General features: G+C 37.9%; 1 protein-coding gene and 1 non-coding gene across 4 annotated transcripts in view; both read left to right on the forward strand.

The window, feature by feature from the left end:
- Positions 1-23188, forward strand: part of ZFAND3 (zinc finger AN1-type containing 3) — a 348445-nt gene that overhangs the window by 84012 nt on the left and 241245 nt on the right. For all 3 annotated transcript variants that reach the window (XM_031667679.1, XM_017957430.3, XM_017957429.3), the window contains exon 2: positions 22273-22313. In XM_031667679.1, coding sequence (XP_031523539.1) covers positions 22273-22313 — 41 coding nt within the window. The remainder of the gene's footprint in view (positions 1-22272; positions 22314-23188) is intronic.
- Positions 11932-12099, forward strand: LOC116275627. Its single transcript, XR_004184728.1, has one exon. It is a non-coding gene; the product is annotated as a U1 spliceosomal RNA (small nuclear RNA).

A 23188-nucleotide genomic window follows, 5' to 3' on the forward strand; every position in this document is an offset into this window, starting at 1 on the left:
ATATAACGGTTTCCAGAGATTGAATAAAACTGTTTATCACTAATTTACTGGTCATCTAGATTACCACATTTGTTTTCTGGGAACTTTATCATTCAGGGGCTAATCATCCATTTTCTGAATTTTCTAAATTATTTTCAAAGCTTCTGTATCTGCCGTATCACCTTTCTTGCTACCAAGCTTTCGACAGCACATATTCCCTTTAACTAGTAGAGTAAGGTGGAATAGCGAGAGTATGTACATTCACCTTAGGTCAGTAGTCTGTGGTTCTTGGGTGGGAGAGAGAAAGGAGGTTTAACAATTGAGAATTTCAAAGTCATCTATTGATTTTAGTATCAGTGGCAGAGCATGCACTCTAATAGCATGAATAATTTAATCATAACTAAGGTAGGACTGATGAAAATTTTAAACGTGAAGTTCATAAAAAATATGCTTGCTTTTTAGAAAATGTTTTCCATAAATAAGTTGGAATCTATGCTCTGTACCTTGTAAGTTGCTAGCTGCTATTCTAAACAATAGTCCCTTTATGAGGTGAGAGGTTGTTGTTCTATGGATAGTCTCAAAGTTTCTGAAATAAAGGGACAGATTTTCTTTAAAAAGAAACAAACCACTTGGCCTGTTTGAAAGGGAATAAACAACTATAGCCTACAGTTTTTGCTTTTCTGGATTGCCAAATTCGAGCTCAGAGCAGATTCTTCAGCTGAGCAATAAACCTTTGAAAATTGCTTTATAATGGAAATGCTGACAGACCATTAACTATAGTGGTGCAAATGTGCTGCTCTGACATACATAAGGTTGTCCCAAGTTGCTAAATAGAATAAACCATGTTGGGCAGTGTGCATCCTGTGGAAGCCTATGTGGGTGTATACAGTTTGTCATGTAATGCCACCTGATTATTAATGGGGGAAGTTCCATCATATCACCTTAGACATGCAGGAGAAGTACCATTTTAGAAGAAAGGAGTGGTTTAGGCTCTGCTGATGCTGATAGCTCATTTTATATTTGCTATACTGGAAAAAGCCCAGGGTAAATTTAACATGATGCATTTAATCACCATTCCAATTACAGTGCCACTGAAGCAAATCAGTGTTTTCTTACTACCAATTCACTGGAACTTCTAGGTCATAAAGTATCATTATTAGGCATATTGGAAAGTCTCAGCCCAATGGAAATGTGGATTCTGGGGCTTTCCAGTTGCTTTGAAATAGTGACAGAGGCTGCCTGGCTGTACATTGTCCCCATGTAAGATGAGAACTGGAATTTAAAGGGATTGATATGACAAAGCGAGAATTATATAATGACCCAGGGAAGGATGAAGCAGAATGTTCACTTCTAAAAGCAAAATAAGGAAAATGATGAAAAGGGATGATTACTTTCATAGTAGCCTGCTTAGTGACTCATGCCCCTGCTAATAATAAGTATTGTGAGAATATGTCTTACTCTTGGCTATATTCACAGCACCTAGAACAGTGCCTGGCACATAATGTGGATGTCAGTCAATGTTGGATTTACTTGCGTTTGTTTATTTAAAACCTATTTGGGGTTAGATTGTCAGGAATCCTGCTACATGTTGTGTAAAGCTTCTAGCGTGTACATGTGTGTATTTCGTATAATACGTTTATGTATATGAGCAGTTGGAATTGATCACTAAAAGATTTCTTAAAGGTAATATAAATACAGTTTGATATGTTGAGTATCATGAATGAATCAATGCAAAGATTCAAGTATATTTGGGGTAGAATCATGTCCTTTGAAATGTCAGTGTACAGTAAAAAGGTCTGACATCATAACTAGATTATAAATCCTATACTCTTGTATTCCAAAATCAATATAATTCGACTGGGCTTATATGTCCTGTTTGACAGAATATAAATTTTACTTTCCTGTGGCAATTCCCAAACTGAGCTGCCCACTTGGACTTTTAAGAAAATGTAAGCATTCTTGGGCATTGACCCAACAATTTTCATTCTCTAGATCCTGGGGTGGGGCCTAGGAATCTGTATTTTTTAATAATTTCCTTTCTGTGGGTGTTTACATACAGTCAGTTTCTCTGCTACCCACCTTTCATGATTTGCTTTGTAATTTGGTGACAGTCACCTTGGAGCTTTTGGGTTCTCTGGAAATGGTAACCAGTAAGGTAATTAATAATTAATGTTTTATACTGGTAGAAGGAAAGAAATGCTAACGTGTCATACTAAAGATCTTTTAGGATTAGTGTTGACTTTCTGTTCATATATTTCACTGGAAAGCTATTGTCAGGACATTTTGGGGAAGGTGATTTTTAAAATGTGGCATATTCATGGAGTTGTATTGCTGGAAGTTACCTTAGAAACCATTTAGTTTATTCCCTTTTATATTTGAGTTAATCTTAAAAATGTTAGGGTGTATTGCTTATTAGTTAAGTTGCCTCATTTCTCAGCCATGGTTTCTTAAGCATAAGATGGGGATAACACCTACCTACCTTATAGTTTTTTTAGGATTAACTGAAATTCAAAAAGTTCCTAGCTTGTGTCTTGTTTGTAGCAATGTAGCAAGTGTTCAGTAAATGTTTAATATTTTGACATACCTGTAATATGATCTGTGGTATACATAAAAGCCAAAAGAGGTAGAAAAAGTTATAGTAATTAAGTTCAAGTTAAAAATGTTGTACACCCACAGGCAGAGTTTTATTTTTAAATTATGGTATAATACTTACAAAATACACCATTTTAAATCATTTTAACCATTTTTAAGTAAACCATTCGGTGGTGTTTAGTATAGTCAGTATTGTGCAGTCATCACTGTCTAGTTTGAGAACATTCTTACTACTGCCAAAGGAAACCTGTACCCATTGAGGAGCCACTTCCTATTCTTTTCTCTGTATCCGCTTGCAACCACTGATCTGTTTTTTGTCTTTATGGATTTATCTATTCAGTCTCTTTCATATGAGTGAAATAACAAAAAATGACTATTTTCACTGTATAATGCTTTCAGGGTTTATCTGTGTTGTTGTGTGTATCTTACTGCATAGCTTCCATTTTTTAAAAAATGACCAAACAACATTCCATTGTATGGAGTTGATAGACATTTAGGTCCCTTCCAACCTTTGGCTGTGTGAGTGGAGCTGCCACGAACATGCATGTATAAGTTTTTGTTTGAACACCTATTTTCACTTTTTGGGTATACACGTGGGTGTGGAATTGCTAGGTCTTGTGGTAATTTTATGTTTAATTTACTGAGGAACTCCAAACTGTTTTCCACAGTGGCTGTACCATTTTATACTCCTTTAGCAATGTATTAGGGTTCCAGTTTCTCCACATACTGGGCAACACTGACTTTCTGGTTTTTTTTTTTAAGTTAAATTTTATAGCGATCCTAGTAGATATGAAGTGTATCTTATTGTGGTTTTGATTTGCATTTTGCTGATGGCTAATGATGGCATCTTTACCTGTGATTTTTGACCATTCATATATTTTCTTTGAAGAATTGGCTGTTCAGGTGTTTTGCCCAGTATTTAATTGGGTTGTCTTTTTGTTGTTGAAAGCAGTCTTTTGATTATGAAATTAATTTATGCATTCTTCTCTAGGGGCCTTATTTGGAAATATATACTTGATAATATAAAAATTTATTTTGGAATATAAAATTAAGGACTGGACTTCATTACATTTTAAGTAAACTTTTATTGGATGCTTCCTTTTAATGTATTTTTTTAGTAGAAATGAAACTATTTTTATTTTGTAGCTTAGCCTGATGCCTGATTCCGTACTTGCACTGACTCCCTGTCTGCACTAACAAATTATCAGATTTATTCCTTTCCAGAATATTGTTTTACATTGATTTTTTTTTTTCAGATCATAGAATGTTCCTCTCCCAACTTTTTGTTGACAGCTTTACTGAGGTATAATTTACATACCATAAAACACAGCCATTCTAACTGTTTGTAGTTCAGTGATTTTTTAGTAAACTTACAGCATTGTACCACAGTTAACACAATGCAATATTGGAACATTTCTATCCTTCTGAAAAGTTTTCCTCAGGCCTTTTGGAAGTCATTTTCTGTTCCCACCCCTTGGTGAACTCTGATGGTTTCTGTTACTCTTGATTTGCTTTTTCTGAGTATTTCACGTAAGTGGAATCATAATGTGTAGTCTTTTGTGACTAGCTTCTCTCACTGAACATGTTTTTGTGATTCATCTGTATTGTAGGATGTATCTGTAGGTCTTTTTTTTTTTTTTTGTTACTGAGTAGTATTTCATTCTGTGAATAATACCACGTTTTATTTATTCATTCACAAGTTGATGGGGGTTTGGATCATTTCTAGTTTTTGGCTATTATGCATAATGAACATTCAAGTACAAGTCTTTGTGAGGACATCCTCTTTCAACTTTTTATTTTGAAAAATTTAAACCCCACAGAAAGATTGAAGTAAATAGTATAACAAACACCTATTTACTCTTTACCTAGATTCACTATTAACATATGCCTACTGTACTTTGCCTTTTTCTATAAATATACTTTTTCCAGAACCATTTGTAGATATTATACTTTATCTCTTATGTATTTCAGCATGAATTTCCTAAGAATGACATTCACATACATAACCATGATATCATTTATCACACTTAAGAAAATGAACAGTAATCTCATGTCAAGTACTTTATAGTCCATATTGAAACTTGTCCCAAAAATGTCTTCTGTAGTTCCCACCCCCCCTTTCTAATGTAACATCCCCAAATGATTTATGGATTGCAGTTGGTTTGATATTTCTCTTAGTCTCTCTTAATCTAGAATGGTTCCCCTTCTTTTTGTTTGTCCTGTCAGTGAGGTTTGGAAGAATACAAGCCTTCCACATTTTAGATTAACATTTTGACAAGGATTCTTAATATCAAGGTGAAGTTGTGTACATTTTAGTACACCAGTGATTAAGTGATTAAGTGAAAAAGTGAGTTACAGCTCAAATCTAAAAATACCTTAAATGCTTTATTTTAGTGTAAAACGTACATGTACATTGCCATTAGTGTGAACATGTCAGGTTCTCCCCTTTCTTGTGTAGAAAAGTTTGATCACTTGCTTAGGGGTATTGAATGCCAGATTCTAAAGGAATGACTTTCTCTTTGTATTAAGTAATTTGTAGGATGAAACTTTGAAACCGTATGGGATCTTGTTCATCAGTAACCTTTCACCTGATTGTTTCAGGGTCCTTGAAATAATTACTATATTGGGAGAATGTTTTAAAAAATAATTTCATAAGTTATGCACTATTTGAAAAGACATTTGACATTGTCTCCTTAGGTTTCTTTACTTGGGTAAATATGCCCCAGATGTCTGTTACATTGTAGTTTGTACTTAACTCTTTCAGAGAGGAATTTACTTATGAATGTGTTGTGGTGATAAGTGTGGAGATGGATTTTGGTTTAGAAGTTACTTTTGATTTTACAGTGATACTCGATTGCATTTTAGCACTCAGCAAGATGGTAGAGAAATTAATGGAATCCATTAAGAGGGAAGACTTTCTGAATAGGTATCCACCTGACAATACTAGATTTCTTTCTTTCGTTCTTTCATTCATTCGTTCTTTCATTCTTTCGTTCTTCCCCTTCCCCTTCCCCTTCCCCTTCCCCTTTCCCCTTTCCCCTTTCCCCTTTCCCCCTTTTTTTGACGGAATCTTGCTCTGTCGCCCAGACTGGAGTTCAGTGGTACTATCTCAGCTCACTGCAACCTCCGCCTCCCAGGTTCGAGTGATTCTCCTACCTCGTCTTCCCTAGTAGCTGTGACTACAGGTGTGCACCACCATGACCAGCTAATTTTTGTAGTTTTAGTAGAGTCGGGGTTTTGCCATGTTGGCTAGGCTCCTCTTGAACTCCTTACCTCAGGTGATCCACCTGCCTTGGCCTCTCAGAGTGCTGGGATTACAGGCATGAGCCATTGCGCTTAGCCTAAATATATTTCTGAATGTTAAGAATTTTGTTTAGAATTTTTTTTTGACATTTTGCTAAAGTTTTTGGTGGAGTTTCCTGTTTTATCCTATGCATTTCTGAAATTGCTTATACTATAGTTGTGCTGATTAATCATGGGTAGAATCTCAAAATGTTACATTCAAGCCTGTAAATACTTGTATTTCTTTTCCTGGGAAAAGAGAATATAGCATGTCAATAATATCAGTAATTAATGTGAAGCTCTTTGCTCTATCATTGATTTTTGACTGGCTTACACCAGAACATGGGAAATGTACTGCAGAAGCCTCTTATTCAAATTGATAAGACTGATAGGTAAGTAAAAAAAAAAATGTGTTAAAGCATGAAATCTTGAAAAGCAACTTGAATGTTTAAAACATAAATTTACATGATTTGCATTTTTCAGTGTAGGTCTATGACTTGTTCTTTGCATGTCATCAACTGATTTGAGAACCATACACCGTTTCTGCATAAGCCACACAAATAATACATTGTCTGTGATAGTTTAGCGTAGTAGAAATGTGGCCTCTAAGACCAGGCCTCCTGGGCTGCAACCCTCATTCTCTCTTCTTACTAGCATATGAACCAAGGCAAGTTACTTGACAGTTCTGTGCCTCAGTTTCCCCATTTGTAAAATGCAGATAATACCAGTGAGTCAGTAATTGTCAAACACATACTAGTTTAAAATGATTAACTCATTTATACCAGTGAGTCAGTAATTGTCAAACATATACTAGTTTAAAATGATTAACTCATTTAATCCTGTTGGTAACTGGCATGTAAGTGCTTAAGTAATTGTTAATTAATGTCCAGTTTTGGTTTCATTAAGTGAAATGAGAGTAAAGACATTTATGAAGCAATCTGAAGGTACTCTTTCTAGATTTCAAAAAATATTTTAATTAAAACATTTGTAAATCTGACAAATATAAATTGTGTATGTTTATGGTGTACAGCTTGGTGTTTTGATATATGTATACATTGTAATGCCTAAATCAAGCTAATTAACACCTCACACACCTATCATTTTTGGGCAGTGGGAACATTTAAAATCTACTCTTAGCAATTTTCAAGTATACAATAAATTGTTACTAAGTATAATCACCATACAATGGATTTATTCCTCCTAATGAAATTTTATATCTTTTGATGAACATATCCCCAACCCCCCGTTCTACTCTCTGCTTCTGTGAGTTGGACTCTTTTACATTCTGCATGTAAATGAGATCATGTGGTATTTGTCATTCTGTGTCTGGCTTATTTCACTTAACATGATGTCCTCCAGGTTCATCCTTGTTTTTACAAATGAAAGAATTTCCGTCCCTTTTAAGGCTTAATAGTATTCCGTTGTGTTTATATGTCACATTTTATCCATGCATCCATTAATGGGCACTTAGGTTGATTTCATGTCTTGGCTATTGTGAATAATGCTGCAGTGAACATGGGAGTGTAGATACCTCTTCAGCATCCTGATTCCATTCCTTTGGATATATACCCAGAAGTGGAATTGCTGGCTCAATTCCACTGGTAGTTCTATTTTTAATTTTAATACACTGTTTTCCGTATTGGGTGTACTAATTCCAATCAGTAGTGTACAAGGGTTCCCTTTTTCCCCACATCCTTGCCAACACTTGTTATTTCTTGTCTTTTTGGATCATGGCCATCTAACAGGAGTGAGGTGATAACTATTCCACTGCAGTTTTAATTTGCATTTATCTGGTGATTATTAATGTTGAATACTTTTTCGTATACCTGTTGGCTATTTGTGTGTCGTCTTTTGGGAAATGTCTATTCAGATCATTTGACCATTTTTTAAATTGGGTTATCTGTTTTCTTGCTATTGAGTTGAGCTCCTTGTATATTTTAGATGTTAAGTATGGTCATCAGAAGTATGGTTTGCACATATTCTCTTTCATTCTGCAGGTTGCGTCTTTACTCTGTTGACTGTTTCCTTTTCTTTGTATAATTTTTCCAGATTTTTATGATTTGTATCCATCCCAGTCTTTAAGTTATCTTGGCCATGCTTGGCAGTATGTCTTTGATCTATTCAGAGCAGTCAACGTAGATTTTAAAGAAATAATGTGTCCTTTTTGCACTTACTGGTTTGGGTTATAACTAATTAAATTATCTACAGTAATGGAACAGGCATAATTATAAGGCAGACTTGGAAACACAAACCACTGGTTCTTGTTAGACATTCAGTTCAACAGGTGGGAGTGGAGATGAGCTTGTATATTGAAAAATAGCTTTGCTGCCTGAGATGGCATCTGGCAAGCTGTGGTTATGTCAGCCTGTTTTATGGGGGCCTCACTACCATAGATTAGTACAGTCAGTTGAGTAGAGTGTTGCCAAGAAAACTTAATGCTGCTTTCTTTGAAGATGAGTATGATGGAGATGCACCATCTTAGGGTGCCTAATGTAGGTTGGTTGCTATGGATCTGTTTTCTGCCAGCTTACTCTGTGTGTGTGTGTGTGTGTGTGTGTGTGTATGTGTGTGTGTGTGATGGTGTAGGTAGCATATGTTTGTGAGAGGTGGCAAGTTTTATGGCTAAGAAGATAGACTGACCTAGGACTATCAGGATCCTCTGAGAACAATTACCTATGGCTCAGCATCAGTCCCCAGCACTGAGGAGGGGGACCATGCACTCTGAGTTGAATTCAGTCAGTCGGATCCTGATCCCAGTGCTTTCTAATACTTCCACCAGAGTCTTAGATGGTAGCGCACAGTGTATGCTCATTAAGATTGTGAAATGGCCTCAAATTGAATAGGTGTCTCAATAGAAAACTTGATTAAATTTCACAATACCTGATGGTTTAGGAAAGTTGGCGAATATACATATGGCATTTAGCTGGATCAGGGCAAGGTAATTTTCTTAAGGAAAGTAAATCGTTGTTGAAATTTGATATGGGGGTAGAGTTTGTACTACACGTGATAGTACAAAGTATCCCAAAGTGCTAAGAAAACCAGTTAAATAAGGGTCATTGATAATGCTGTTGTAGTTGGTCCGAGTGTTGTGGGTTATTGTTAAGCTGATAATGCCTTTGCATTCAAAACCATTGGTAAGAAGTCATATAATTGGAATGCTGCTTATGGAAGTTACAGGGCTTCACTGTACTTAGTATTTCACAGTGTAAACATATGACAGGGATATCAGAAAGAAATGTTTTGAGTGAGAAAACTGTCTGAAAAACTAGTAAATAGTCCTGTAGCTGAATGTTATAGTAGATACTTAGCTTAGAAATACAAGGAAGTTTAGTAATTCTCTTAATAGATTATACAGGCATACCTTACAGATACTGCAGTTTTTGTTCCTAACCACCACAGTATAGCACAAGTTACACAAATTTTTTGGTTTCTGAGTACATATAAAAGTTACATTTACACCATACTGTAATCTGTTAAGTGTGTAACAGCATTATGTCTAAAAAATGTATATACTTTAATTAAAATATACTTTTGCTTAAAAATCTGCTAACAATCATCTGAACCTTCAATGAAGCACAACTTTTTGCTGTGGAGGATCTTGCCTTGATCAAGGTGGTGGTTGCTAAAGGCTGGGTGGGGTCTCTGGCAGTTTCCTAAAATAAGACAACAATGAAGTTTGCTGCATCAGTTGCCTCTTTTTTATGAAAGATTTCTCTGTAGAATGTAATGCTGTTTGATAGCATTTTACCCACAGTAGAACTCCTTTCAGAATTGGAATCAATCCTCTCAAACCCTGCTGCTGCTTTATCAGCTGAGTTTATGTAATATTCTAAATCCTTTGTTATTTCAACAGTGTTTACAACATCTTCAGGAGGAGATTTATCTCAAGAAACCAGTTTCATTCGTTGCTCATTCATTTAGATTTTATTATGACATTGCAGTGATTCACATCTTCAGGCTCTACCTCTGATTCTACTTCTCTTGCTGTTTACACCACATCTGCACTTATTTCCTCCACTGAAATCTGGAACCCCTCAAAGCTATCCATGAGAGTTGGAATCAACTTCCAAACTTCTGTGAATGTTGCTTTTTTGACCTCTTCCCATGAAGAGGTATCACAGATGTTCTTAAGGACAACTAGAATGGTCAGTCCTTTCCAGAAAATGTTCTGTTTACTTTGGCAAGTTTCATCAGAAGAATCACTGTCTATGGGAGCTATATTCTTTGTTTTTGGAGACGGAGTTTCACTCTTGTTGCCCAGGCTGGAGTGCAATGATGTGATCTTGACTCTCTGCAACCTCTGCCTCCTGGGTTTAAGTGATTCTCCTGCCTCAGCCTCCTGAATAGCTGGGACTGTAGGCACAGGCCACCATGCCTGGCTAATTTTTTTTTTTTTTTTTTTGTATTTTTAGTAGAGATGAGGTTTCGCCATGTTGTCCAGGCTGGTCTTGAACTCCTGACCTCAGGTGATCTCACCTCAGCCTCCCAAAGTACTGGGATTACAGGTGTGAGTTACTGTGCCTGGCCAGCAGCTATATTCTTATGAAATGTATTTCTTAATAAGACTTGAAAGCTGAAGTGATTCCTTGATCCATGGGCTGCAGAATGAATGTTGTGTTTGCAGGCATGAAAACAACATTCATCTCCTTGTGCATCTCCATCAGAACTCTTGGGTGACCTGGTGTGTTGTCAGTGAGCAGCAGTATTTTGAAAGGAATCTTTTTTTCTGAGCAGTAGTTCTCAACAGTGGGCTTAAAATATTCAGTAAACCATCCTGTGAACAGATGTGCTATCTTCCAGACCCTGTTGTTTCGTCCCTGGAGCACAGGCAGAGTAGATTTAGCATAGTTGTTGTTTTTTGTTTTTGTTTTTGAAACAGGGTCTTGTTCTGTAACCCAGGCTGGAGTGCCAGCGTGCAGTGGTGTAATCTTGGCTAACTGCAATCTCTGCCTCCTGTGTTCAAGTGATTCTCTTGCCTCAGCCACCTGAGTAGCGGGGATTATAGGTGTATACCACCACACCTGGCGAATTTTTGTATTTTTAGTAGAGATGGGGTTTTGCCATGTTGGCCAGGCTGGTCTCGAAATCCTGGCCTCAAGTGATCAGCCTGCCTTGGCCTCCCAAAGTGCTGGGATCACTGGGATCCCAGGTGTGACCCATAATTTGTCCCTCTTCTCCTTTCCTCTCCCCTCCCCTCCCCACTCCTCTCCCCTCCCCTTCCCTCCCCATTCCCCTTCCCTCCCCTCTCCTCTCCTCTCCCCTGCTAGGATTACAGGCGTGAGCCACTGGTGCCTGTCTAGGTGTGACCCATAATTCTTAAGAGCCCTAGGATTTTTGGAATAGTAGCTGATCACTGGCTTCAACTTAAAGTCACCAGCTGCCTTAGCCCTTAACAAGAGAATCAGTTGATTCTTTGAAATGTTGAAGCCCGGCATTGACTTATCCTTTCTAACTATAAAGTCCTCTGTAGCATCATTTTCTAGTATAAGACTGTTTGGTCGACATTGAAAATCTGCTGTTTAGTGTAGCCACCTTCATTTTAGCTAGATCTTTTGGATAACTTGTTCCAGCTTGTACAACAGCACTTGCTGCTTCACCTTGCATTTTTGTTATGGAAATGGATTTTTTTTTTTTTTTTTTAAAACTTCGTGAACCAACTTCTGCTATCTTCAGACTTGTCTTCTGCAGCTTCCTCACTTCTCTCAGCCTTTATACAACTGAAGAGAGTTAGGCTCTGCTCTGGATTAGGATTTGGTTTAAGGGAATATTGTGGCTGGTTTGATCTTCTGTCTTGATCACTAAAACTTTCTCCATATTCGTACGTTCACTGGAGTAGCATTTTAACTTTCCCTTCAGAACTTTTTCTTTGCATTCACAACCTGGCTAACTGGCATAACAGGCCTAGCTTTAGGCCTAACTTGGCTTTCAACATGCCTTTTTCACTAAGCTTAATCATTTCTAGTTTTTGATTTAAAGTAAGAGATGTGTGACTCTTTTCAGTTGAACACTTAGAGGACATTGTAGCATTATTGACCTAATTTTAATATGGTCCCAAGAAAATGGTAGAGAGATGGAGGAATGGCCAGTTGGCAGAGTGATCAGAACACGCAATATCTGTTGATGAAGTTTGCTGCCTTGGGCTTATCCATTGCACTCTGGATGTGCTGACCCCTGCAGTTTTCCACGAACGTGAGAAACTTGACTGCATAATTTGTGGTAGTGGGAGGCTGCATTTGCATTCTGCTCTGATGCTGTGTGTTTTTTAAAAATTTTTTGTTTGTTTGTTTTTTGAGATGGAGCTTCATTCTTTTTGCCCAGGCTGGAGTACAGTGGCACGACCTCAGCCCACTGCAACCACTGCCTCCCAGATTCAAGTGATTCTCCTGCCTCAGCCTCCCGAGTAGCTGGGATTTCAGGCATGCACCACTACGCCTGGCTAATTTTATATTTTTAGTAGAGACGGGGTTTCACCACGTTGGTCAGGCTGGTCTCAAACTTCTGACCTCAGGTGATCCGTCCACCCCGGCTTCCTGAAGTGCTGGTATTATAGGCATGAGCCACTGTGCCTGGCCGCTGTGTTTTTTTAACTTACAAAAAAAAAAAGTTTGTTGGCTTGTATGGGCATAGTTTATGGTGTCCCAAAACAATGACAATAGTAACACTAAAGACACTGATCATAGATCACCATTGTAGATATAATAATAATGAAAATGTTTGAAATATTGCGAACCTTATCAAAATGTGAGAGAAGAAGGCTTCAGACGATCAAACTTCTCCAAGCTAAAGGAGGAAGTTCGAACCCATCGCAAAGAAGCTAAAAACCTTGAAAAAAGATTAGATGAATGGCTAACTAAAATAACCAGCGTAGAGAAGTCCTTAAATGACCTGATGGAGCTGAAAACCATGGCATGGGAACTACGTGACAGATGCACAAGCTTCAGTAGCCGATATGATCAAGTGGAAGAAAGGGTATCAGTGACTGAAGATCAAATGAATGAAATGAAGCGAGAAGAGAAGTTCAGAGAAAAAAAGAGTAAAAGGAAACGAACAAAACGTCCAAGAAATGTGGGACTATGTGAAAAGAACAAATCTACGTCTGATTGGTGTACCTGAAAGTGACAGGGAGAATGGAACCAAGTTGGAAAACACTCTTCAGGATATTATCCAGGAGAATTTCCCCAACCTAGCAAGGCAGGCCAACATTCAAATTCAGGAAATACAGAGAACGCCACAAAGATACTCTTCGAGAAGAGCAACTCCAAACGAGACACATAATAGTCAGATGCACCAAAGTTGAAATGAAGGAAAAAATGTTAAGGCAGCAGCCAGAGAGAAAGGTCGGGTTACCCACAAAGGGAAGTCCCTCAGACTAACAATGGATCTCTTAGCAGAAACTCTATGAGCCAGAAGAGAGTGGGGGCCAGTATTCAACGTTCTTAAATAAAAGAATTTTCAACCCAGAATTTCATAGCCAGCCAAACTAAGCTTCATAAGTGAAGGAGAAATAGAACCCTTTATAGACAAGCAAATGCTGAGAGATTTTGTCACCACCAGGCCTGCCCTACAAGAGCTCCTGAAGGAAGCACTAAACATAGAAAGGAACAACCAGTACCAACCACTGCAAAAACAGGCCAAATTGTAAAGACTGTCCTTGGTAGGAAGAAACTGCATCAACTAATGAGCAAAATAACCAGCTAACATCATTATGACAGGATTCACACATAACAATATTAACCTTAAATGTAAATGGGCTGAATGCTCCAGTGAAGAGACACAGACTGGCAAAGTGGATAAAGAGTCAAGACCCATCAGTGTCTGTATTCAGGAGACCCATCTCATGTGCAGAGACACACATAAGCTCAAAATAAAGGGATGGAGGAAGATCTGCCAAGCAAATGGAAAATAAAAAAAGGCAGGGGTTGCAATCCTAGTCTCTGATAAAACAGACTTGCAGCCAACAAAGATCAAAAGAGATAAGGCCATTACATAATGGTAAAGGGATCAATTCAATAAGAAGAGCTAACTGTCCTAAATATATATGCACCCAATACAGGAGCACCCAGATTCATAAAGCAAGTCCTTAGAGACCTACAAAGAGACTTAGACTCCCACACAATAATAATGGGAGACTTTAACACTCCACTGTCAACGTTAGACAGATCAACGAGACAGAAAGTTAAAAAGAATATCCAGGAATTGAACTCACTTCTGCACCAAGTGGACCTAATAGACATATACAGAACTGTCCACACCAAGTCAACAGAATATACATTCTTCTCAGCACTACATTGCACTTACTCCAAAATTGACCACATAGTTGGAAGTAAAGCGCTCCTCAGCAAATGTAAAAGAACAGAAATTATAACAAACTGTCTCAGACCACAGTGCAATCAAACTAGAACTAAGGATTAAGAAACTCAATCAAAACCACTCAACTACATGGAAACTGAACAATCTACTCCTGAATGATTACTGGGTATATAACGAAATAAAGGCAGAAATAAAGATGTTATTTGAAACCAATGAGAACAGAGACACAACATACCAGAATCTCTGGGACACATTTAAAGCAATGTGTAGAGGGAAATTTATAGCACTGAATGCCTACAAGAGAAAGCAGGAAAGATCTAAAATTGACACCCTAACATCACAATTAAAAGAACTAGAGAAGCAAGAGCAAACACATTCAAAAGCTAGCAGAAGGCAAGAAATAACTAAGATCAGAACAGAACGGAAGGAGAGACACAAAAAAACCCTTCAAAAAATCAATGAATCCAGGAGCCGGTTTTTTGAAAAGATAGACTGCTAGCAAGACTAATAAAGAAGAAAAGAGAGAAGAATCAAATAGATGCAAAATGTGAAACAGATATGAAGTAAGCACATGCTGTTGGAACGAAGACTTGCTCAATGCAGGGTTTCCATAAACCCTCAACTTGTAAAAAGTACAGTACCTCCAAAGTGTGGTTAACTATAGTGCTATAAAACCAGGTATGCCAGCCGGGTGCGGTGGCTCACACCTGTAATCCTAGCACTTTGGGAGGCCGAGGTGGGCAGATCACGAGGTCTGAGATCAAGACCATCCTGGCTAACACGGTGAAACCCTGTTTCCACTAAAAATAAAAAAAAATTAGCTGGGCATGGTGGCGCGTGCCTGTAATCCCAGCTACTCAGGAGGCTAAGGCAGGAGAATGGCTTGAACCCTGGAGGCAGAGGTTGCAGTGAGCCAAGATCACACTGCGGTACACCAGCCTGGTGACAGAGCAAGGCTCTGTCTCAAAAAAAAAAGAAAAAAAAAAAAAAAAGAAAAAAGAAAAAAGGATATGCCATGTATAATTACAGTGGTCTCCCTTTATCCATGTTTTCACATTTTGCAGTTTCTAGTACCTGTAGTCAACCATGTTGTGAAAGTATTAAATGGAAAACTCCTGAAATAAACGTAAGTTTTAAGTTGCACACTATTCTGAATAGCATCATGACATCTCATGCTGTTCTGCTGTATCCTGCCCTGGTGGTGAATCATCCCCTTCTCCAGCATAATCACACTATGTATGCACTACCTGCCTGTTAGTAGCTGTCTTGGTTATCAGGTAGACTGTCATGGTGTCTGTCATGGTATCTCAGTGCTTGTGTTTAAGTAATCCTATTTTACTTAATAATGGCCCCAAAGCACAAACATAGTGATGCTGACATAGTGTTAAAATTGTTCTGTTAACTGTTGTTAATCTTCTACTGTGTCGGATTTATAAATTAGGAAATCTGTTTGTGTAGGAAGAGCACAGTGTATATAGAGTTCAGTACTATCCATGATTTCAGGCTTCTGCTGGGAGTCTTGAAATGTATCCCCCAAGGATAATGGGGGACTACTGTATATCACTGTGTGATCATAGATTTATAGAATGTTAGCAGTCACTGGTCTAAGCTCACTTTATTTTAATGGGTGACAAAACCCAGTTGCGAGGTCCCACGTTCAAACTAAGCCTTTCTTCCCAGGTCATTGCTCTTAACACTACCCCTGTAGCAACTGTTTTTACCCTGAAGACAGAATTATAAAGGAGTTTACAACAGTGGGAGGAATATGTGTTGGACATTAGAAATTTATGATTACAAGGGCAATGAAATATGATACACAAGAAGCAATAGAATCTCTGGTTATTGTAGAACAGGAATACTTTAAGTCTTTTTGGGGCAGAGATAGAAAAGATGTACTCTTGAGTTCCCTTCTCAATTGCTGGGGGTTATAACCACAGAATTTTCTTTTGCAAACTCTGGTCAGTCTTGTATTTTGTGATGAATAATTAAAATAGGAAATGGATATTTTGAACTTTGAACTTTACTTGTCAGTGAGCATTGGACTGGGAATAAGGAAAGCAGTTTATTTTCTGCCGTCACCTTTCAACCATTCCTTATCTAGTTTCATTGTAGGTGTGGTATCCTGACTCTTTCACGAACTCCCTGAGAATGGCCTAGTTGATTGATGTAAGGTATAAAATGTTTGGAATTTGAACAAATGAAAGATGTTGAAGTACAAATGACATTTAAAAAATATGTCAGTGACATTATGTATACATTAACATTTTTCTTGTATGTGCATAATATTGCTAGATATTGCTTTCTCCTCCTCCATGTTTTGTAGATGTTCTGTTGGTATTTTTATCTTTCCTGAATGACATGAACAGAAATGTTGCATCGTGTAGAAGTCTTTTTTATTTTTGTTTTTTTTTTTGATATGAAGTCTCACTCTGTTGCCCAGGCTGGAGTGCAGTGGTACAATCTTGGCTCACTGCAAGCTCTGCCTCCCGGGTTCATGTCATTCTCCTGCCTCAGCCTGGCAAGTAGCTGGGACTACAGGTGCCTGCCACCACGCCCGGCTAATTTTTTGTATTTTTAGTAGAGACGGGGTTTCACCATGTTAGCCAGGATGGTCTCGATCTCCTGACCTCGTGATCCGCCCGTCTCGGCCTCCCAAAGTGCTGGGATTACAGGCTTGAGCCACTGCGCCCGGCCCCTCCAGCTTCTATAAGTGCCTTGTGCTTGTCTTTGTCAGCCATACAGCTTCTTTTCTAGCCTGTTTAACCTTGTAGTTTGAACCCTTGTAACTCTATCATCTCCCAGGTTTATGACACATTTTCTGACAAAGATCTAATAATAATACTTCAGGTTACTTTTCATCTTTCACTAAAATTATCATGCCTTTGATTTAATTTACCATAAATATAGATAAAAGAATGCCTCTCTCTGCAAGCCTGAATTATCTTAATGAGAGTAGATGAGTGGATGAAGCAAAAATATTTGCCACTTGGGTAGGACAGGTGAATATTTAATTATTTTGACACACTTTGGGAAAAGTACTCTAAGCTCCATAAGTGTTGTTGTTCCCCCAACCCCCACCTATTTTCAAAAGCAACATTGATAGCAAGAAGAAAAATAAGGCCAGAGAATAACTCATTGTTATCTCTCTTAAATTTGTCATTCTCAGTTTAATTCTCAGGTAATTGCTCTCATACTAGATGGTTAAGAAAGTTTTCTGTGTGTTTTCAAAACATGAAAAATGCCCTTTTTTTTTTTTTGGAGACAGAGTCTCTGTCGCCCAGGCTGGAGTGCAGTGGCGCGATCTTGGCTCACTGCAACCTCCGACTCTGGTTCAAGTGATTCTTCTGTCTCAGCCTCCTGAGTAGCTGAGATTACAGGCATGCGCCACCACGCCTAGCTAATTTTTGTATTTTTAGTAGAGACGGGGTTTCACCATGTTGGCCAGGACGGTCTCAATCTCCTCACCTCATGATCCGCCTGCCTTGGCCTCCCAAAGTGCTGGGATTATAGTTGTGAGCCACCTCGCCGGGCCAAGAGATCTTATATATATGTTCACCCATTTTGTCCTGATGGTAACTGCATGTATATTTAAAGGTCATAGATTATATAAAATTATATGTAATTTGTATATGCTCCTAATATAAATTTTAAAATGTTAGTTTTTCCACATTTATGAACAGATTTAAATTCTCCATGTCTGCACAGACATTGGACTCAATATTTACCAAATTATTATTTAATATTTACCAAGCCATTTTAAAAGTTATTGACCATGGTTTTTCAGAAGATATCATATTCATTTTATTTTTCAGCCTCCAAGTTGTTTGAGATAAAGCACTTTGAAATCTGTAAATGTTATGATCACTGGAATATTTATCCCAAGCCACAAGAATTCGTTCATGTAACATTAGAAGAGTTGTCATCATCTTGACGTCATTTATTACCTTCCTCACATTTCAAGGCTGTTACTGCACTGCTTTCTAGAAGATCTTCAGAGGCCTTCTTCAGTGGCAGCTACTATTTGTAATCACTCTGTAGAAATAAGTATTAAATCTGTGTTTAAAACTGTATCCTCCTTTTTATAAAACTAATTTGTTGTGGTAACCATGACAAAGTATCCAGTATTAGAGTTGGCTTGACATCCTTCCATACCTCGGTATGTCTGACTAGTGTCTCTGACTAGTGATGAGAACTTCACTGTCTCAGCCTTTCACAGACTCTAACTGGAGAGATGCCTCTGGGACTGTGACTCTATTCCTTTTTTGAAATCCCAAACACCATTCATTTCCCTGGGCATGACTGCATGCTTGGATTTCTCTTTCTCACTTCCAGGTTGTTTTTGAAGCCTTTTTTTTTTTTTTTTTTTTTTGGGCCCTTGTTAGTACTTACTATAAAATAATTGGTGTCTGCCCCAAAAGTAAGGATTTAATTGTAAAGCAGTTCCTTCTTTCTGAAAGATAACTTTAGGGAAGAAAACCTTATCTTACATTTGGGGATATATAGTGGGACAGCTGCAATCATTGATATATATTGGGTGTGTTAGAGTTGATAGCCTCATTAAGTTTCTCGTATGTGGAAAAATTATTTGGCATTTTAATTCACTTCATTGTATTTTTTTCCCTTTTCTACAGGGGCTTTCATTTGTATATTTTAATTTTTCTTCTTCTTCTTTTGACTAGTTTATTGATGGCCATGCCTCATCTTGTCTGTAATTGTTAGATGGTGCCGGACTAAACTTTTAGTAATATATACAGGGCCACAGATGATAACGTGACTAGTTTTACATCTATACACTATAACTTTTAGTGCAAATACTTGAAACACACAAAAATCGAGGCATTTTGCTCTGCTGTCCTTGAATTTAAAACCACTGCTAATTACAATAACCCACTTGGGATCTAAATTGTTACATTAAAATTAGTTTTTAAAGTGAGCAGGATCCATATTGTTACATTATAGAAACTAACACCCTATTAACAGCTCCATCATTGTAATATTTCCTTAAAAAGAAAATTTGCAGACATGGTCTGAACAATTTAGAGTGATGTGTAACAGTTTGGACAGGCTGGTTGCACCGTTGAAAGCCTCCTTTGTCATTGCCAGCTAGAATGTCATCTGTTTGAACTGATCTTTTTCTTGTTTGCCTAGGGTGAGTAGAGAGTGATGATTTAGTAGAGCTGTTGGCTGCTTCCTGGCTGCCATAGGAAGTTAGTTTTTCTGGCTATATGTGTATGAGGCGGGAAGCAGATTGTTAGTAGTCTTTAATCTAATTTTACCTCTAAGAAAACGAGGATGATATTTAGTGTGTAGTAGGTATTGTGGTTTGTTTTTTCCTTCCTTTCCTTTACCACCCCACTACTCGCCCCCTTCTCCTTCTCTTTGTCCTCTTACCCTTCCCTCCCCTTTCCTCCTTTGTCTGGACTATTAGAAGAGGTTGAATTCAGAAATGTGACTAGTTTTTGCAGATTGTGTTTTTACAGACTAGTTTTTAGAAATGTGACAGTTTTTGCAGATTGATTCCCTTCATTGAAGAAGGAACTTTCTTTGTAGTCTAGATTTTTTTAGTTTTATGATACGTGTCTAGTCTGGAGAAGTTCAGGGACCATAGGACTGGAAGGGCTTGGTATACTTATGTGCTGGTACTGATTTTTCTTTATACTTTTCTTTATTTTTCTTGTGCCCTAGGTTTTTCCTTCCAGTTGAGTAAAAAAAAAAAAAAAAAAAAAAAAAAGGTTGTTGAGGAACATTGATATGGTGACAGAGTTTTTTTAAATTTCCATATTTATATTAAAATAGTTTTTTGCATGTGTGTGTTTCTCCGAGTGGGGAGAGATAGTAGTCTTGTGTATGTGTCAGGAAAATACTATAAATAAGATGTTTCTAGAATTGCCAGAAATTAGGACTGTTACTTTAATTCCCCAAGACGAATTAGCATGAAGGCTAATTTATTTGTCATTAAAACATTGATATCCTTCAAAATTGAAAAAAAAAATTCGAAGAAACATTTAACAATATAATCATTTCTGCCATCAAGTAAAAATTAAAAAGTACAAACAGTGTTGGCCAGGTACAATGGCTCATACCTGTCATCCCAGCACTTTGGGAGGCTGAGGCAGGTGGATTGCTTGAGCTCACTAGTCAGAGACCTGCCTGGCAACATGGTAAAACCCCATCTCTACAAACACACACACACACACATACACACACACACACACATATTAGCTGGGTGTGGTGGCATGCACCTGTAGTCCCAGTTACTCAGGAGGCTGAGGTGGGAGGATGGCTTGAGCCCAGGAGGCGGAGGTTGCAGTGAGCTGAGATCACACCACTGCATATAGCAGTTAACTGTTAGGTCTTCAGTTCCAGCACATGTGCAGTCAGTATCAGAGAATACTTTCTGAGGGAGGCTTTCTTTAATTGTAAAACATAGTAAAGAGGGCAAAAGAAGGTTGGCTTATTCTATTTTTAGGGGCAGTTCTGGTCAAAGGCTCAAATATTGGAAATGGAATTGCTGAGGAATGAGGTTTTAAATAGGTCAGCTTGCCTAACATAGAGCATTCCAGGAGGTCTTTGGAAGGGAGAGCTATAAGAATGAGTCCTCTTGAGATAGGATCAGGAAGGGAAACAGCAGTCAGATGAATGTAACAGAAAAGTCATTATTATTATTATTTTTTGGAGATAGAGTTTTGCTCTGTCGCCCAGGCTGGAGTGCAGTGGTGTGATCTCGGCTCACTGCAACCTCTGCGTCCCTAGTTCAAGCGATTCTCGTGTCTCAGCCTCCCAAGTAGCTGGGGCTACGGACATGTGCTACCTCTCCCAGCTGATTTTTTCTATCTTTAGTAGAGATGGGGTTTTGTCATGTTGCCCAGGCTGGTCTCGAACTCCTGAGCTCAGGCATTCCGCTTACCCCTCGGCCTCCTGTAGTGTTAGGATAACAGGTGTGAGCCACTGCACCTGGCCAGAAAAGTCATTTATTGATTGCCCACCATGGAATCCCTGGGGTGCTATGCTGCCAGGTGCTGTGTTGTGAACAAAGGATGTTGGGTTGGCCTTTGGAGTTTGCTTACACCCAAGGTCAGATATTTTTCTATAGTTCCTAGCTTTGTGACCTAGAACAGGCTGCCCACCTATGTAATGGGGATGAGACTATATGTCTTTGATTTTTAAGATCGGCCCCCCCCCCCCAAGTTGAATAATACCTTGGCAGAGGAGGGGGTAACATAGTGTTCCATTATTGGAACACTAAGCATGTGGGAATTATTTATATCCTGCTCAAGGTCATTGCCCTGGTCTCATTGCAGAAATTCAAAAAATTCCAACCTCTGGCATAAACAGGTTAAATTATTCATTGCTTGTAAACAATTCTAAGGTATTTCCTTGTTACAGAAATGCTAATGTGATTTTTTTAAAAAGTACATTTTAGAAGCAAAACAATATGGTAATACCCATCTTAGTGATATTGGGATGATTAATAAGATAATGTATGTGAAATGCCCATCCAAGTTAGTATTCAGTGAATTGTAGCTATTATTAATGGATGAAAGGACATGAAAAATAATTTGGAGTATCTGAAGAGAGAATTTTAAACAAGAAGGTCATAATGTGACTAGGATCTGAAATAGGGAAGATTAAAGTTCAACTAATGTTATAGAGATAAATGACTGTGTATATGAGGAGAAAGTTTTACCTGTTTTCAAAGTCTTTGTTGTTTATAGTGATAACTTCTATATTTTTCAGTATGAAAAGAGGGAATGTGGTAATCATGTGGTTTAAATTGACTCCCATACCATCTTCTGGGCATTTTAGAATGTTTCTGAACTTGTTGCTATATAAGCTGCTAACATACACAATAAATAAAAGCAAGCATTGGCTAACTTACAGGTAAAAAATAAAAATAAAAAACAAGTTTTTATATTTTTGTTTTTTTATTTTTATTTTGTTGAGGGGGGAGTGGTGGCTAGCTAGGGACTTGTTATTAATTTATCAGTTTATTAGTTCAGTTGCCTGACCAGAAAGTTCTTTGCCTACATTTCGGACATCTTATGTTTTGATTAGAGTGATATGGAGTTTTTAGCTCTTCTTTCTTTCTTTTCTTTTTGTTTGCCCCAGGTCCAGCAAGACTATGAATCTCTGTTCCAAATGCTTTGCTGGTAAGTGCAGAAAAAGGGTTTTTACATTTACTTTCATTTTTCTTTCTTTTTTTTTTCGGTTGTTTTTAAGACTAAATCATTTGACCCTCCCTTGGATTTATGCATGGGGTTTTGTTTTCTTAGCTTGTGTGAGAAAGCAGTTTCACCTTACCAAGGTGCTTCATATATTTGCCTAGGACGGTTGAAACAGTCTTCCTTGAATGAAATCCTATCTCCTGTGTACTTGCACCAAACAAACTTTCCTTGGTTTACTGTTGTTGGTGTACAGTAGAACTGTAAAAAATGCGTGAATTTTAATAGGGTAGTAGATACTCATTGCTCATCTTGATTTGAATGATTAATGGTTAATGTTGCTTAATCAATGAGAATATAACAGAATATTTTCATGTTGGAGTCAGGAAGAGAATCATGCTGAGTTAGCCCCTCATCAAATCCATCATAGAGGCCGCCATGGTGGCTCACACCTATAATCCCAGCACTTTGGGAGGTAGAGACAGGAGGATTGCTTGAGGCCAGGAGTTTGAGACCAGCCTGGGCAACATGGTGAGACCCCGTCTCTATAAAAACAAAAAAACTCCTGCAGATCCCTCATTGAAATCACCTCGGGTAAGTCATGTAATCTCTTTGGACCTTGGATTCATCATTATAAAATGAAGGACTTGGGCTTGACATGTGCCAAGGTCCTTTTCTAGCCCCAGAGTGGTAATTGGTTAACTTCTAGAATTATGACTCCTTCACAAAGTTGAAACTTTTAGGTGTTTTTTTGTTTTTACTTTTTTAAAAAAGAACTTTATATCTAGCGATCCTATATAAATAAGTCTTTACTAATTAGGATATGTTTAACTTTCCTTCTTCATTTTGTCAAAGATAAAGCT

Source organism: Papio anubis, chromosome 6 (assembly GCF_008728515.1).
Source record: "Papio anubis isolate 15944 chromosome 6, Panubis1.0, whole genome shotgun sequence".
Taxonomy (NCBI): Eukaryota; Metazoa; Chordata; class Mammalia; order Primates; family Cercopithecidae; genus Papio; species Papio anubis.